The 16884-nt window shown below is 48.8% G+C and overlaps 1 protein-coding gene across 1 annotated transcript in view; it reads left to right on the top strand.

Moving 5' to 3' along the window:
- rasgrp3 (RAS guanyl releasing protein 3 (calcium and DAG-regulated)) overlaps positions 1-16884 on the top strand; it is a 145358-nt gene that overhangs the window by 54492 nt on the left and 73982 nt on the right. Inside the window, exons 5-7 of the mRNA XM_072512335.1 lie at positions 1127-1258; positions 8321-8471; positions 10201-10374. Coding sequence (XP_072368436.1) covers positions 1127-1258; positions 8321-8471; positions 10201-10374 — 457 coding nt within the window. The remainder of the gene's footprint in view (positions 1-1126; positions 1259-8320; positions 8472-10200; positions 10375-16884) is intronic.

A 16884-nucleotide genomic window follows, 5' to 3' on the forward strand; every position in this document is an offset into this window, starting at 1 on the left:
GTGCCCGTATCTAAGGAAAGATGTGCTGGCTTTGGAGAGAACACAGATCAGGGGTTATGGGGAGAATGCAGGAGAATGGGGATGACAAACCTATCATGCAGACCTTTAATAATATGGGGAAGGTTGCCCCTCCAGGGTTGAGGGTTGGAGGTGTTGCCCATGCAATGTCTGTGGATGGAGGGTTTGGGGAACCCTTAATCTCACGTTGAGATCTGGGACCCTGAAAAATGGCGCTCCAATCTCTGAGGAGCCGGCGTCTTTAGTTTCCCACTCGAGAAAAAATTCTAAGGGCGGCCTTTATCGCCTGTTCACCCCGGCAGGGAATCCCGGTCCCACGCTGGCGCCTGGGTTTCCCGGTGACGAGGGGTGCTGTCACCGGGAAATCCCATTGATAACGGTGGGACCGGTAGACCCCCGCTGGCGGGCCGCCTCTGCCGCTGAAAGATACGGGCCGGGGTGGTCGGTAAGTCCGACCCTCAGGGCTGGATTCTTCCACCTCCCCGCCACAAGATTGCCACGGGCGGGAGATGGATCATGTAAAGGTCCATTGACCGCGGGCGGGAATTTCCGGTCACTGGGTGGGCACAGCCGGAGAATCCCACCCGAAGTGGGATTTTCCAGTGAAAAACTCCCCAAGCTCCAAAAAAATACTTTGTCTGGGTGAATACTGGTCTGGATCGTGCCCAAACACCTGGAAGGAATCACCCCGCCAAGCCACCCAAAATGACACTCTTTTGGGTGAATTGTGCCCAATATCTGCTCATGAGGAATTTAGATTGAGGGGCTAAATGTTAGAGACAGTGAAGTTTTCACTGAAAGATTGGAACACTCTTCCTTGAACTGTAATCGATATGGGATCAATTGTTCATTTTGAACCGAGATTGTTAGATTTCTGTTAGCCAAAGGTGTTAAGGGACAGGGGACAAGGGCAGGTGCATGGAGTCAGGTCGCAGCTTCATCCTGATCTCACTGCATGGCTGGACAGGTTCCTGGGGCTAAATCGATCAGTTTGGGATATCATACGGACCTCGTGTTATTAACGGAGACACTTGCCTTCTGTCGGAGGCAACCGCTTGTCAAACTAAAGCTGGTAAACTCACCTGTCTTTATGTGTGTGGATGTACAGGTACTGGATTTCGGAATTTCCTGCCGAGTTTAACTTGGATCTAGGTTTGATTCGTCTGACAGAGGAGTTTCGGGAATTAGCCAGCCAGCTGGGATGTGAAGAACACAGTAAACTCATCGACATCTCCAGCATGTAAGAAAATCTCTTTACTTTCTCAGTTTTAATAGCCGGCATAGGCACACTCGCTTGATACTGTTGATCTTTTTGTCTGTTAAGAGCGACAGATTTTAATTTAAAACCATCATTTTGCATGTCCATATGTGGTGATGGCCCCTTTCAGGGCAACACAGCAGAGGGACTTGAGGGACCAATTGGAGCTCAGGAGTGGGAATTACCCCAGGGGGTGAGGCATGTTGGGAGCAAGCTTCAGCCATGAGGCTGCTGAACAGCTTTTAATTAATAAATATATTTTGTGTTCACGAATGAAGTCTTTAAAAGTGCAATTGGTCCCCCATGCCAGGAGCTGTGTTGCCCTTAACGGGACAATAACCACACCATGCTTCAAAAAATTATATCATTGGTTCTAAAATGCTTTGCAGCATTCTGAGCTGGTGAAAGCAGCTATATAAATTCAACTTTGTCTTCTGGAATGACATACAAGTGCCATCATTCTCTTCACTGCACAAACATCCCTCTGCCTTCTGTAATCTAAGTGCATTAATATGGGAGGTAGATAGTGCATCCTTGTGAGCTATTGACCACACTGCCGAGAAAACTGCCAAATAGCTATCACGTTCCATAACAGCATAGGGCACAGTTTGTGTGCTTGATGTGGGCTTTTACTGACACGCTAAATTGCCCTGCGGTGTCTCAGATCCGTATGTCAGAAGTTCAGGGTGCGATCAGCTCCCAGGGTTTGGTCGGCTAAAAAGCAGAATGTTCAAGAACTCCGAACTGGGAGGAAACTTGTTAACTTTAATGTACTCTTCTGGAAACATTGCAAACAGAATTACTAAAGCTTGCTTCTGGATATTTCTCTCATTTCTAGTTTTGGTTCTAAATTGGGCATTAACCTCTTTGATTAGTACTTTCAAGAGGCTTAATGTTTGTTTTAGGTGATTGCCAAGGATGCCTTTACAGCAACACAGCATAGGGCATCTATCCAAAGCTTGAGGGCCTTTAACCTGGCCCTCTTTGCATCCAGTTTCTGCCTGGAAAATGGGTGCAACCAAGTTCAATTTTGGTGACCTCCATGTGATTGGTATTGTCGAGAGGTTTCATAGTTCATGAGATGGTGGGGTTGACTATCTCGTCATTGAAAGATCCACGTTGTACATGAACACAGCGCTGATTTAAGAGTTCTAAAAAGGTCGCCATGTCTCTGTGTAAATATTGTGTCCACTCTTGCTGGGTCCACATGACCTCAATGCCCTAAAGTGCTTTACAGTTATCGAATATTCCTTTTTTAAAAAAAAAACATTTTTTATTCTCCTTTTTCACATTTTCTCCCACATTTACATCCATCAACAATAAACAATAATCAGCAAGATATGTCAGTCCCCATAATAACAACGATCCCATCTGCCCACCAACCCCCGAACCTCAACCCACATGTTTACATAAACAAATGACAAAAAGGAATCAGGGATTACCCGTAGTCACCCTTAATCTTACACAGCTCCCCACCTACCCCCCCCCCCCCCCCCTACCCCCACTGCAGGTCTCCAGCTCCTCCCGTCCACTGCCTCTTGTAAAACTCCTCCTCCCAACCTCGGTTCCTTCCCCCCAACTTTCCACCCCGGCTAGACCACTCGGACCCTGTTCTGCCAGGCTCCGATGGCCGCAGCCCCTCCCCCCACCTCACTCCCGTTCACTGCCCGCGTGGAGGCCCCCGCCCGGGTCCCTTTCCCACTTGCCCGGCCCTAGGAAAGCCCAAAGATCCCCTTTTAGCACACAAACCCCGCATATCCACCTACACCCCAAAGAACTCTCATTTCGAGTGAAAGTTCCGTCCCTTCCCTTGTCCAAATACATACCACATTGGCTCCTTTAATCTCTACACCCGCGCGCAGCGATACAAAAAAGAAGAAAATACAGTCATGAGGTTACATCGGCACATGGCCATTCCTCAATTTGTCAGTTCTGCCACAGTCCTTCTACTTTCGCAAATTCCTCCACTGCTTCCGCCGTTCCAAAATAAAAGTCCCTGAGCTTGTAAGTCACCCTCAGCTTCGCTGGATATACAATGCCGCACCGCACCTTGCTAATGTACAGTGCCCTCTTCACCCGGTTGAAGGCAGCCCGCCTCCTTGCCAGTTCCACCGTAAAGTCCTGGTATACACGTATACCCGCTCCAGCCCACTGCACCACCCGCTTCTGCTTGGCCCAGCTCAGGACCTTCTCCTTCACCCTGTACCTACGGAAGCAGAGTCACTGCCCTTGGCGGCTCACTCGCCTTTGGTACAGGCCTCCACGACCGATGAGCCCGATCCAGTTCATATCGGGAGGGATCCTCCCCCTCCCCCAATAGTTTTGCCAGCATTGCGGCAAAATACTCAGTCGGCTTTGGTCCTTCAACTCCTTCGGGCAGCCCCACAATCCTCAAATTCTGTCGCCTGGATCTGTTTTCCAGGTCTTCCATTTTTCCTCGCAGATCCTTGTTAGTATCCATCACCTTCCGCATCTCTTTCCCCATCGAGGCAAGTTGATCACCGTGCTGCAATAACGTCCGCTTCACTTCCTTCAGCGCCTCCCCTTGCTCTCGCACCTCCGCCACTGCGCTTGCCACCTCCGTCCTCACCGGGGAAACCACCTCCTCCACCAGCACACTCAAAACCTCCCTCATCTCCTTCCTCACCGTCTCCATGCATTTCGCAATCTGCGCCAACTGCTTTTCAAATTCCGCAGCCATCACCTTAGTTATTTCTTCAGCTGTAAGCAGTGCGGCCTTCCATAAGACCATAAGACATAGGAGTGGAAGTAAGGCCATTCGGCCCATCGAGTCCACTCCACCATTCAATCATGGCTGATTTCAACTCCATTTACCCACTCTCTCTCCATAGCCCTTAATTCCTTGAGAAATCAAGAATTTATCAACTTCTGTCTTAAAGACACTCAACATCCCGGCCTCCACCGCCCTCTGTGGCAATGAATTCCACAGACCCACCACTCTCTGGCTGAAGAAATGTCTTATCTCTGTTCTAAAGTGACTCCCTTTTATTCTAAGGCTGTGCCCCCGGGTCCTAGTCTCCCCTGCTAATGGAAACAACTTCCCTACATCCACCCTATCTAAGCCATTCATTATCTTGTAAGTTTCTATTAGATCTCCCCTCAACCTCCTAAACTCCAATGAATATAATCCCAGGATCCTCAGACGTTCATCGTATGTTAGGCCTACCATTCCTGGGATCATCCGTGTGAATCTCCGCTGGACCCGCTCCAGTGCCAGTATGTCCTTCCTGAGGTGTGGGGCCCAAAATTGCTCACAGTATTCTAAATGGGGCCTAACCAATGCTTTATAAAGCTTCAGAAGTACATCCCTGCTTTTATATTCCAAGCCTCTTGAGATGAATGACAACATTGCATTTGCTTTCTTAATTACGGACTCAACCTGCAAGTTTACCTTTAGAGAATCCGGACTAGGACTCCCAAGTCCCTTTGCACTTCAGCATTATGAATTTTGTCACCGTTTAGAAAATATTCCATGCCTCTATTCTTTTTTCCAAAGTGCAAGACCTCGCACTTATAGAACATAGAACAATACAGCGCAGTACAGGCCCTTCGGCCCACGATGTTGCACCGAAACAAAAGCCATCTAACCTACACTATGCCATTATCATCCATATGTTTATCCAATAAACTTTTAAATGCCCTCAATGTTGGCGAGTTCACTACTGTAGCAGGTAGGGCATTCCACGGCCTCACTACTCTTTGCGTAAAGAACCTACCTCTGACCTCTGTCCTATATCTATTACCCCTCAGTTTAAAGTTATGTCCCCTCGTGCCAGCCATCTCCATCCGCGGGAGAAGGCTCTCACTGTCCACCCTATCCAACCCCCTGATCATTTTGTATGCCTCCATTAAGTCTCCTCTTAACCTTCTTCTCTCCAACGAAAACAACCTCAAGTCCATCAGCCTTTCCTCATAAGATTTTCCCTCCATACCAGGCAACATCCTGGTAAATCTCCTCTGCACCCGCTCCAAAGCCTCCACGTCCTTCCTATAATGCGGTGACCAGAACTGTACGCAATACTCCAAATGCGGCCGTACCAGAGTTCTGTACAGCTGCAACATGACCTCCTGACTCCGGAACTCAATCCCTCTACCAATAAAGGCCAACACTCCATAGGCCTTCTTCACAACCCTATCAACCTGGGTGGCAACTTTCAGGGATCTATGTACATGGACACCTAGATCCCTCTGCTCATCCACACTTTCAAGAACTTTACCATTAGCCAAATATTCCGCATTCCTGTTATTCCTTCCAAAGTGAATCACCTCACACTTCTCTACATTAAACTCCATTTGCCACCTCTCAGCCCAGCTCTGCAGCTTATCTATATCCCTCTGTAACCTGCTACATCCTTCCACACTATCGACCACACCACCGACTTTAGTATCGTCTGCAAATTTACTCACCCACCCTTCTGCGCCTTCCTCTAGGTCATTGATAAAAATGACAAACAGCAACGGCCCCAGAACAGATCCTTGTGGTACTCCACTTGTGACTGTACTCCATTCTGAACATTTCCCATCAACCACCACCCTCTGTCTTCTTTCAGCTAGCCAATTTCTGATCCACATCTCTAAATCACCCTCAATCCCCAACTTGCCCACGTTGAATTTCATCAGCCATTTCTTGGACCACTCTCCTAAACTGTCTAAATCTTTCTGCAGCCTCCCCACCTCCTCCATACTACCTGCCCCTCCACCTATCTTTGTATCATCGGCAAACTTAGCCAGAATGCCCCCAGTCCCGTCATCTAGATCGTTTATATATAAAGAGAACAGCTGTGGCCCCAACACTGAACCCTGCGGGACACCACTCGTCACCGGTTGCCATTCCGAAAAAGAACCTTTTATCCCAACTCTCTGCCTTCTGCCTGACAGCCAATCGTCAATCCATGTTAGTACCTTGCCTCGAATACCATGGGCCCTTATTTTACTCCGCAGTCTCCCGTGAGGCACCTTATCAAAGGCCTTTTGGAAGTCAAGATAGATAACATCCATTGGCTCTCCTTGGTCTAACCTATTTGTTATCTCTTCAAAGAACTCTAACAGGTTTGTCAGACACAACCTCCCCTTACTAAATCCATGCTGACTTGTCCTAATCCGACCCTGCACTTCCAAGAATTTAGAAATCTCATCCTTAACAATGGATTCTAGAATCTTGCCAACAACCGAGGTTAGGCTAATTGGCCTATAATTTTCCATCTTTTTCTATGCTCCCTTCTTGAACAGGGGGGTTACAACAGCGATATTCCAATCCTCTGGGACTTTCCCTGACTCCAGTGACTTTTGAAAGATCATAACTAACGCCTCCACTATTTCTTCAGCTATCTCCTTTAGAACTCTAGGATGTAGCCCATCTGGGCCTGGGGATTTATCAATTTTTAGACCTCTTAGTTTCTCTAGCACTTTCTCCTTTGTGATGGCTACCATATTCAACTCTACCCCCTGACTCTCCGGAATTGTTGGGATATTACTCATGTCTTCTACTGTGAAGACTGACGCAAAGTACTTATTCAGTTCCTCAGCTATTTCCTTGTCTCCCATCACAAAATTACCAGCGTCATTTTGGAGCGGCCCAATGTCAACTTTTGCCTCCCATTTGTTTTTAATGTATTTAAAGAAACTTTTACTATCATTCCTAATGTTACTGGCTAGCCTACCTTCAAATTTGGTGCCCTGGTGCTCCAGCCTCCATTTTTCCTGGTGACCCCGCGGTGACCTTTCCACTCCCCGACGGACCTCCAGCTGTTTTGTTTTCGGCCGTTTTCTTGCTCACCCTCAACATTTTTCTTTGTTCTTTTTTTCCTCCTGTGTCTTCACTGTGCCTTCTCCCTGTTTCTGCCGCCTCCGCGGACCCTGGGACCGGGCTTAAAGCCCCGAAAATGCCGTTGCCGAACGGGAGCCCTCCATTGTGCGCAGTTATCGAATATTCCTGAAGTGTTGCTGCTGTAAGATAGTATACAGCAAGCTCCCGCCAATGGCTGTTGAATGAGTGACCAGGTCACCTGCTTCAGGTCCTGGTTCAGGGAGAAATGTTGGTCAGGACAATTCTCCTGTTCTTTGAACAGTGCTGATCTGAAAGATGGCATCTTTGATGGTGCAGTACTCCTTTAGTACTGTGCTTGAGTACCAGTTAAATTTTGTGTTCAAGCATGTGAAGTGGGGCCTGAACCCGTCACTTTCTGACTCGGGTGAGAGGGCAATCCACTGAACCGAGGCTGTGGAACGGCCTTCCCAAACCTTTCCAGCCACCGAACCCTTTTGACCTCCCAAGAGCACTGATGGAGCCCCTGAGAAACATTCTTATTGTGTTGAACGCTTCAACCACAAAAGAAAATGATTGTGCGAAAACAATGCAAGCAAAAGTACCAAAACCTACTTTACAGAAGTCTTCTATTTCTTATTTTGTATATGTTTACTATAATTTTAAAAATATCTTACTTAAAAAGGTTCTCGGTCTTACATTTCTGTCATTTTTATTGGGAGGAGTTGTTGCTCGTTTGGGTTCAAATGGGATGAGCACACACACACACACTCTCACTCTGTCTCACACAGACACACTCACTCACTCTCACTCGTACTCACTGTCTTCACTCACTCGCTCTCCTCACTCCCTTGCTTTCATCTCACTCATTCTCTCACTCTCATCTCACACACGCTCACCTCTCTCCAAGGCCCGACCACTCTCCTCCTGGCCCGAGACCTGCACGTTCTGCCTTCTTCTGCACTGTAGGGATTATATGATTATATGCACTGTAGGGATTATATGATTATATATACATTCTGCTGCCTTTCTGAGGAGATCTTAATCTGAGGCCCTGCCTGCATTCTCAGGTGAATGCAACGTGGCACTATTTCAAAGAAAAGCAGGGAAGTTCTCCTTGGTGCCCGGACCAATTTTTAACACTCAAAACCACTTTATAACTGCAAATATTTCCTAATTTAACGTAGTCGCGTAACGCTATGCGAAGTTTAGGCTTCTGATCTTGAACCAATCCGCTGACACTTTTTTTTCCCAAACAGTCCGTCGTACGACTGGATGAGACGTGTTACTCAGCGGAAAAAAATCTCCAAGAAGAAGAGGAAAGCTTCTCTGTTATTCGATCACTTGGAGCCGCTGGAGCTGGCCGAACACCTTTCCTTCCTGGAGTATAAATCCTTCCGGCGGATCTCGGTCAGTGAGCCTCCATTTCGGAGATTGGATTTGCTGTGTTTAACTGTCGAATATCACCACTACCCCAGATGAAAATATTTGCATGCTGAGTATCGTGCTGATGTGCCTTAGGAAGAGCAGGGTGTGGGTGCATAACCCCATGCAACAAGTTCCCAAACACCGTCAGGCCATCAGAGGGCCGGGGCCACCGGAAAAGGGACCTCACGAACAACAGCTGGAGCAGACCCAACAGGGCCAATCCCACACAGCTTAGACCAGGGAAGTGGCCACCCAGCAACGTTATTGAGTGCAGGTGGCTTCTCCAATGCTGCTTGATTTCATACTCAGAACGGTCTTCAAATACATTTCAGGATTGACACTTAGAAAGATTGCGGATTGGAATAGACAATTACGGATTGGGATTCAAATTTCTGTTGTTGTTTGTTGTGCAGGCATCACTGGCAAGGCCAGCAGTCATGACCCAGCCTTAATTGCCCTTGAGCAGGTGGTGACAAACCAGCTTCAACTGGTTGGTCTTCCCGGCCACTTCAAAGGGCAGTTAAGAGTCAACCACATGGGCAGGATCTCCAGTCATATGAAGGCCACATCAGGTGATGAAGGCTGATCTCCTTCCCTGAAGACTTTTGGTGTGCCAGATGGGTATTTCTTTACACCAATCAACGGTGGTTTCGTGGTTACTGAGACGCGAGCTGGGATTTTCTGGTCCGGCCAGCAGGGGGCATCATCACAGGGGACAGCATTTGGAGAGCGGCCAAAAGACAGGTTGCTTTTCCCATCCTGCGGGTGATGATGGGCCACCAACAGCAATGGAAAGTCCCATCCTAGATTTCAATTCCAGCTTTTATTCATTGGTTTAAATTCTACCAGCTGCAGTAAGATTTGAACCCACCCCCCGCCCCCGAGCATTAGCCTGGCCTTGTCATTACTAGTCCATTGACTTTACCACATTGCCATTCTTCCCTGCAATTCCAACTGCTTCTATTTTTCCCCCAGATGGCAGTAAGTGCAGCTTGAATTTATCCTGGATGCAGGCTGCAAGTTAACCTGATGCCAGTGACTTGACCCAAAACTAGTTGGTTTTACCCAGTTTGATGAACGTAGACTGAGCTGACTGCTTTGTTCACAAGCAGAGGAGCTATCATCCGCCTTGTAACTTGTGGTGCATCAATATGACAGAGTGGTTGGCAAGGTAGCACAGTGGGTAGCACTGTTGCTTCACAGTGCCTGGGTCCCAGGTTTGATTCCCGGCTTGGGTCATTATCTGTGTTGAGTCTGCACGTTCTCCCCGTGTCTTCGTGGGTTTCCTCCGGGTGCTCTGGTTTTCTCCCACAAGTCCCAAAAGATGTCCTTGTTTGGTGAATTGGACATTCTGAATTCTCCCTCAGTTAACCCGAATAGGCGCTGGAGTGTAGCGACTAGGGGATTTTCATAGTAACTTCGTTGCAGTGTTAATGTAAGCCTACTTGTGGCATTAATATAGATTATTATTGTAAAGATATTTTGTTATGCAGTTCTGTGAAATATTAATCATTTCCACCAATTTGAGATGTTTCTCTCCCACCTAGTTCTGAATCAGACTGCAGAAATATTCATTATTCCATTGGCAAAGACAGTATCAACCGTCAATCGAAACAAAAAATATAGCAAACCCAAACTTGGGCAAATTGGTAAGACAAATTGAGAAGTCTCCTGACCTTTAATTAAATCTCAAAATGGTATTCTCTTGTAGTTTACAGATTATCGGAGTTACGTTACACATCGCTGCCTAATGGACAATCCAACCCTTGAGAGATCCATTGCACTGTTCAATGGCATTTCCCAGTGGCTCCAGTTGATGGTTCTTAGCAAGCAGACACCTGTGCAAAGGGCTGTGGTCATCACCAAGTTCATTAACGTGGCCCAGGTGAGTAATAGATAGCAATAATGCTTGTGGTTGTATTGGTTTCACAATCTCCATAGCGTGTGTCTCATTCAAGGCTTATCAAGAAGTATATGAGTGGTGCATAGAAGCCACAGTTAAGGTTGGGACTACTGCATTCCCTGTGGGTAAACATTTAGGATGCTACAAGGAGAGCAAGTCAGGATGATTACTTTTAGATTACTCCAGTAGAGACCTGGCAAAGGCATCTTGTACTGTAATGGCCACCTTGTATGGTTCTAGTAGCGGTTTTCCCTACCTATGCAAACGTAGTTAGTCTCCATCTCAATCCATGGGTGCATTGTTTGAAAATTCATCTCACAGGGAAACCATATGGGCCTCAAAAATTGTTCTGCAAACCAGTTGCCCTCTTGACGATTTTTCCGTCGTCCAGAACTGTTCTGCAGATGAAACCAAAGTTACATTAAGGTTTGCAAAAAACAGCCCTGCCCGAGAGGATCCGACGGTTTCTGCCGATTTTGCAGTGAGACCTCCCACGGGACATCATAAAAGAAGAGGTGGTGGACACTGAGCAAGAACTGAGAGAAGATGCTTGGCGGAAGTGATCAAAGATGTTGGAGAGAGCAGTTTTGAGGAGGTTTCTGAAGTTGGCGGGAGGGGTTTAGGAAAGGAATTTGTGAAAGGGACCAAACAGATGCAGCCTCTGCCACCCATGCTGGAGAGGAGAACCTAGACTCCAGAGAGTGTAGGATGTAGGCTCTGACAGGGCTCGATGGGATAGGTTAAAATGGGCTAATCTTTGGAGAGATTTCTAAGTCAGGATTAAGTGCATTGGGGAACCAAAAGAGGTCAGCAAACACCTGGGTGATAGAAGAGTACAATTTACAGACAGGTCACACTTGACAGTGTTCTGTATGATTTGGAGTTTTCTAAGCTCCAGAAGCCAGAGAGGAAATGTTGTTGCTGGAGTTGGTAACCTGTGTCTCAATAGATGCAAGGCTGAGGTGGGGATGGAGGTGGAAATGGACTGCCTTATTGATGTAGCCAGCGACGGTCTCGCCCTGTGGCACCTCTTTATGGGAAGGCCTGCCATATTAAATGCCAATCAGGCCCTTAACTAGGCAGTGATGAGCCTTTCCTAGGATCAAGGACCAAGGGAGTGACCAGTCAGAGGCTGGCAGCTCTTCGTTGCTCGGCAGCGCCACCGGACAGTGGTGGCTACATCCGGCAATGCACCCACCCGAGGCACAGGCCACAGGTGAGTGATGGAGGAAGGTGTACTGTGGAGTGGGGGTTGTTGAGGAGAGGGAGAGGGGAATCAGCAGCGAGGGCAGGGGATGGCTGACAGAGCCCCACCCCCGCCCCACCCTTCCTGATGCTGGGTCTGTCGATCAGGTACTGAATGTCTTTGAACACGTGAGCCACTCTGGAAACAACCCCACCTGCCACTGGGTGAATACTAGTAGCAGTGAGATGAGGCCTTTCAATTGGGCATCAATTGCCCATGTTAGAGCCTCAATTGGTAGTGGACAGGAAGCCATGTGCCTTCCCACCACAAGCCTAATCAGGGTAGAGGCAGGAGTGTGGCAGGCTCCCCACTTGCCACCTAATTAAAGGCCCCCTGCCAGCAAACCCGCTGTGGGAGAAGCCATTAATTTCCAGCCATAGTCTGCCATTGCTGATTAGCCGGGCAGTTCCTCACTGATCCCCTGTATGCATTTACGGATCATTTAGGAATAAGGAACTGGATACTCTGGGAAGTTAGTGGTTTTTTTCACTCCTTTCGAAGGGCCAAAGTTAATTCCAATAGTCAGGAGTCAGAAAGCTAACCATTGATTAAGATTAAGGTGGACAAGGTCTCAACTGGAACCAAACAGACAGTGCATTTGCTTTTAACATCTGACAAAATGAGAAAGCCTCACTCTGTCGGTGTGGTTGAAACGTAATAGTGATCTGAGGAAGATGCAGGGCGAGGGTGTTTGTGCGTGCTCGCCAAGTCTGGGATAAGAGTAGGTAACTGTGGAGTGGTGTTTGATGGGAATATTGATCAAAGAATCTTAAAGAACGGAGGGAGAAAGGGTGGCATGGTTGGCTGAGAGGCACAGGAAAAGAAAAGTGTACAAGTGTTAAAGAGGAGCTTAAAAAGGATAAATGGGAGCAATAGGCATGAGAATGGATGTGGAGGGAGATGTAAAGTACATGAACATGGTAGAAATCTAGCTGAAGGAGGAACATGCGTACGATCAAATGAATTAGGAGTAGCAGTAGGCCATTCGGCCCCTCGAGCCTGCTGCACCATTCAGTAGGATCATGGCTGATCTGATTGTAACCTCATCCCCACATTCTCACTAATGCTCAATGACCTTTCACCCCTTTGCTTGTCACAAATCAATTGACCTCTGCCTTGAAAATAATTGGGTGTTTGATGGGAGGATGGGATTGTTGTTGTTGATCTGGGGATTGGCATTATATTCATTACTGCTTATTGTTTATTGTTGGTGGGTGCAAATTTGGGAGAAAATGTGAAAAAGGAGGAGAATTAAAATATTTTAAAGAAGAAGACAATATTCAAAGACTCTGCTGCCACCGCCATTTTGGGAAAAGGGTTCCAAAGACTTATCCCTCCGAGGGAAATACATTTTCCTGATCTCTATCTTAAATGGGCCACCCCTTATTCATAAACAGTGACCCCCTAGTTCTAGATTCTCCCACAAGAGGAAACATCCTCTCCACATTCATCCTGTCAAGACCTCCCAGGATCCTAAGGCCGGGAATTCTCTGGCCATTCGTTGGAAGTAGGATTCGCTGGTGCCGCCAACAGCACACCTCCTCCTGTGGGTTTTCCAGCAGTGCGGAGTACCCAATTCATTTTTTCCAATTAAGGGGCAATTTAGTGTGGCCAATCCACCTAGCCTGCACATTTTTTGGGTTGTGGGGGCGAATCCCATGCAAACACGGGGAGAATGTGCAAACTCCACAGGGACAGTGACCCAGAGCCGGGATCGATCCTGGGACCTCAGCGCCGTGAGGCTGCAGTGCTAACCCACTGCGCCACCGTGCTGCCCTGGGGTGGCATCAATTGACAGCAGCAGGAGTAGAGAATCTCGCCGTCAACGAACGGCGTGCTGCCGCATGCCACCGAAAAACATGCGGCTGGGAGGGCGGAGAAACCGGCCCTATATGTTTCAATCAAATCGCCTCTTGCTCTTCTAAACTCCAGTGGTTTCAAACCTAGCCTGTCCAATCTTTCCTCGTAAGACAACCCACCAATTCTACGAAAGGGTCTTAGGGTAACAGCAGAGAACAAAGGAGGCTCCAAAATTCTCGGGCCTCGAGCAGTGGTGGTCAGATTTGTAGCAATTTTCACATTCAAGGAATCTGCCCAACTTACCCGAATTCCTGAAATCAACTTTTCCCCCGGAGGTAATTCAATAAAACTCCGGAGTGAATCTATTCAACATTGTTTTGTTTATGTTCAGTAGCTTTCCTTGGCTGTACAAGAACCATTGTGTTTGTTACATTACTATTTTATTATATATATATTACTCTTCTTGGTCTAGCCGAGTTGTTGAAATATAGGGCAAAATTCTCCCGAAACGGCGCGATGTCCGCCGACTGGCACCCAAAACGGCGCCAATCAGACGGGCATCACGCCGCCCTAAAGGTGCGGAATGCTCGGCATCTTTGGGGCCCGAGCCCCAACATTGAGGGGCTAGGCCGGCGCCGGAGGAATTTCCGCCCCGCCAGCTGGCGGAAACGGCCTTTGTTGCCCCGCCAGCTGGCGCGCAGATGACATCCCCGGGCGGCGCATGCGCGGGAGCGTCAGCGGCCGCTGACAGTTTCCCACGCATGCGCAGTGGAGGGAGTCTCTTCTGCCTCCGCCATGGTGGAGACCGTGGCAGAGGCGGAAGGGAAAGAGTGCCCCCACGGCACAGGCCCGCCCGCGGATCGGTGGGCCCCAATCGCGGGCCAGGCCAGCGTGGGGGCACCCCCCAGGGCCAGATCGCCCCGCGCCCCCCCCCCCCAGGACCCCGGAGCCTGCCCACGCTGCCTTGTCCCGCCGTTCAAAAGGTGGTTTAATCCACGCCGGCGGGACAGGCAATTTATCGGCGGGACTTCGGCCCATCCGGGCCGGAGAATCGAGCGGGGGCGGCCCGCCAACCGGCGCGGCCCGATTCCCGCCCCCGCCGAATATCCAGTACCGGAGACTTCGGCAACCGGCAGGGACGGGATTCACAGCAGCCCCCGGCGATTCTCCAACCCGGCGGGGGGTCGGAGAATGACGCCCAAAGACGTAGGCTTCCAGATGACAAAATAATTTCATGAGTAATATGAAAAACACTAGTGAGTTCTTTTTACTTCAAGACTGAACTAGTAAACAAACAAATAACTATAAATTAAACAATAAATAAGATAATGCTATGTACTAAGATCTGCTAACTTCTTCTCTCTAGCTATTCCCTTATGTACTCTCCACACTCCTAACACACTCTCCTCTAGGAAAGAGTGGGAAAACCTTTTTATAGGTCTTGGTAGTGTGTCTATCTAGTGATCATTTGCCTGTACTTGCTTAACATTACTTGATCTTGTATTACCTCATACAAAGATCACTACAGTGTTCCTTCAGGGCTTATTTAACTTCCCATCCCATATGTAGGGGGCGATTCTCGGAACCGCGCCGGGCCGGAGAATCGGCACAACCGCTCCAGGCCGCCGCCGCGAGATTGTCCAAGGTGCAGAGAATCGGCGCCATTTGCGCCGGCACATTTGGCGCGGCACCGGCTGCGGGCCGCTGGAATCGGCGGGGCCACCGATTCTCCGGCCCGGATGGGCCGCGCGGATACGACAGAGTCCTGCCGGCGCTGTTCACCCCTGGTCGCTGCCGGCGGGAACTCTGCGCAAACGGTCGGGGGACGGCCTGTGGGGGGGGAGGGGGTAGGGGGGCTCCTTCACTGGGGGGGGGGGGAGGGGTCTCCGATGGGCTCTGGCCCGCGATCGGGGCCCACCGATCGGCGGGCCGTCTCTCACCACCACCCCCCCCACCCCCACCCCCACCACCCCCACCCCCAGGCCTACGTCCCTGCGCGGCCGGCCCCTGATCACCGACACTATGTTGAGTCGGGGCCGGCGCGCTAAAGAAGTCCCCCGCGCATGCACAGGTTGACGCGGCCCAACTGCGCATGTCCGGGTTGACGCGGCGCCCATTTGGCCCCTGTGGGGGCCAGAATCGTCCGTCACCGTGCCCGTCTCGTGCCGTCGTGAAATGCGACGGCGTTCACGACGCGCGAACACTTGGGCTCCATATTGGAGAATCGCCCCCCTTAATCTCCATCTGTTCAGAGAATCTTAAGCTTACATTTCAGTAAATAATTTATCAAACAAAAAGCGCCAACTTCTGGACTAAAGAATGCATTACTTCAGCAAATGGATGTTGAAATGCCCAGGCTAAAGTTACCCCAAAATTAAAAGGGCAGGAGGCAGGTGGAGGTTATGCGGGGTCAAAACTTTTTTTCCCAGGCATTGTCCCTTTCCCAAATTCCAGAGGAGAGTCTGTTTAATATTCAGGCTCGACAGCTCACGCCTAAGCTAGGGGAAGGCTCAGTGGAGGTGGCTGCTTTGACAAAGTGGTAATCTGCCCCTCTGAGGGAAGGTGCCCAAGGCCCTCATCCAGTAAAGAGGTAGGTCACGAAACATGTCCTTAATACTGGCCAGGAATTACCTCAGAATTTATCCTAATATTGTAATGTTTCCAGAATTTACTGCTCTAGAATGGGAGCAGCTCTGACGAAAGTCTTGGCCCTCATGTTTATGCCGGGATTTGTCACAAAATATTGACTTATTGATATCTGTTGAGACTGAGGATTAACAAACAGTTCACAAAGGCTCCTTTGACTGCATCTTCCAAGCCCTTGACCACAACCACCCAGAAGGACAAGGGCAATAGACGCTTGGGAACGCCACCATCTGCAAGTTCTCTTCCAAGCCACTCACCATCCTGACTTGGAATGCTATTACCGATCCCTCACTCTTGTTGGGACAAAGCCCGGGAAGTCCCTTCTGAATAGCACTGTGGGCTACTGTGGGCTATGTATGGACTCTTCAAGAAGGTGGCTCAAGGTCAGTTAGGAATGGGCCACAAATGTTGGTGTTGATGGCGACGCTCACATCCCATGAATAAATAAAGAAAAGGTATCAATAAAGCATTGAGTTTTGTAGATATTAAATAGCATGAAGGATGTTAAATTACTACGAGGGTTAAGTAGATATCAAACTGTTCAGTTTTTTTTTCAGTGGAGCTAAGGGAACTTTGTTTACAAAACTATGAGGGACATAGATAGAGTGGATAGTCAGAGACTTTTTAACAGGGTACAGGGGTCAATTACTAGGGGGCATAGGTTTAAGGTGCGAGGGGAAAGGTTTAGAGGAGATGTACGAAGCAAGTTCTTTACACAGAGGGTAGTGGGTGCCTGGAACTCGCTGCCAGAGGAGGTAATGGAAGCAGGGACGATAGTGACATTTAAGGGGCATCTTGAC

The sequence above is a fragment of the Scyliorhinus torazame genome, chromosome 1, assembly GCF_047496885.1.
Source record: "Scyliorhinus torazame isolate Kashiwa2021f chromosome 1, sScyTor2.1, whole genome shotgun sequence".
Classification (NCBI taxonomy): domain Eukaryota; kingdom Metazoa; phylum Chordata; class Chondrichthyes; order Carcharhiniformes; family Scyliorhinidae; genus Scyliorhinus; species Scyliorhinus torazame.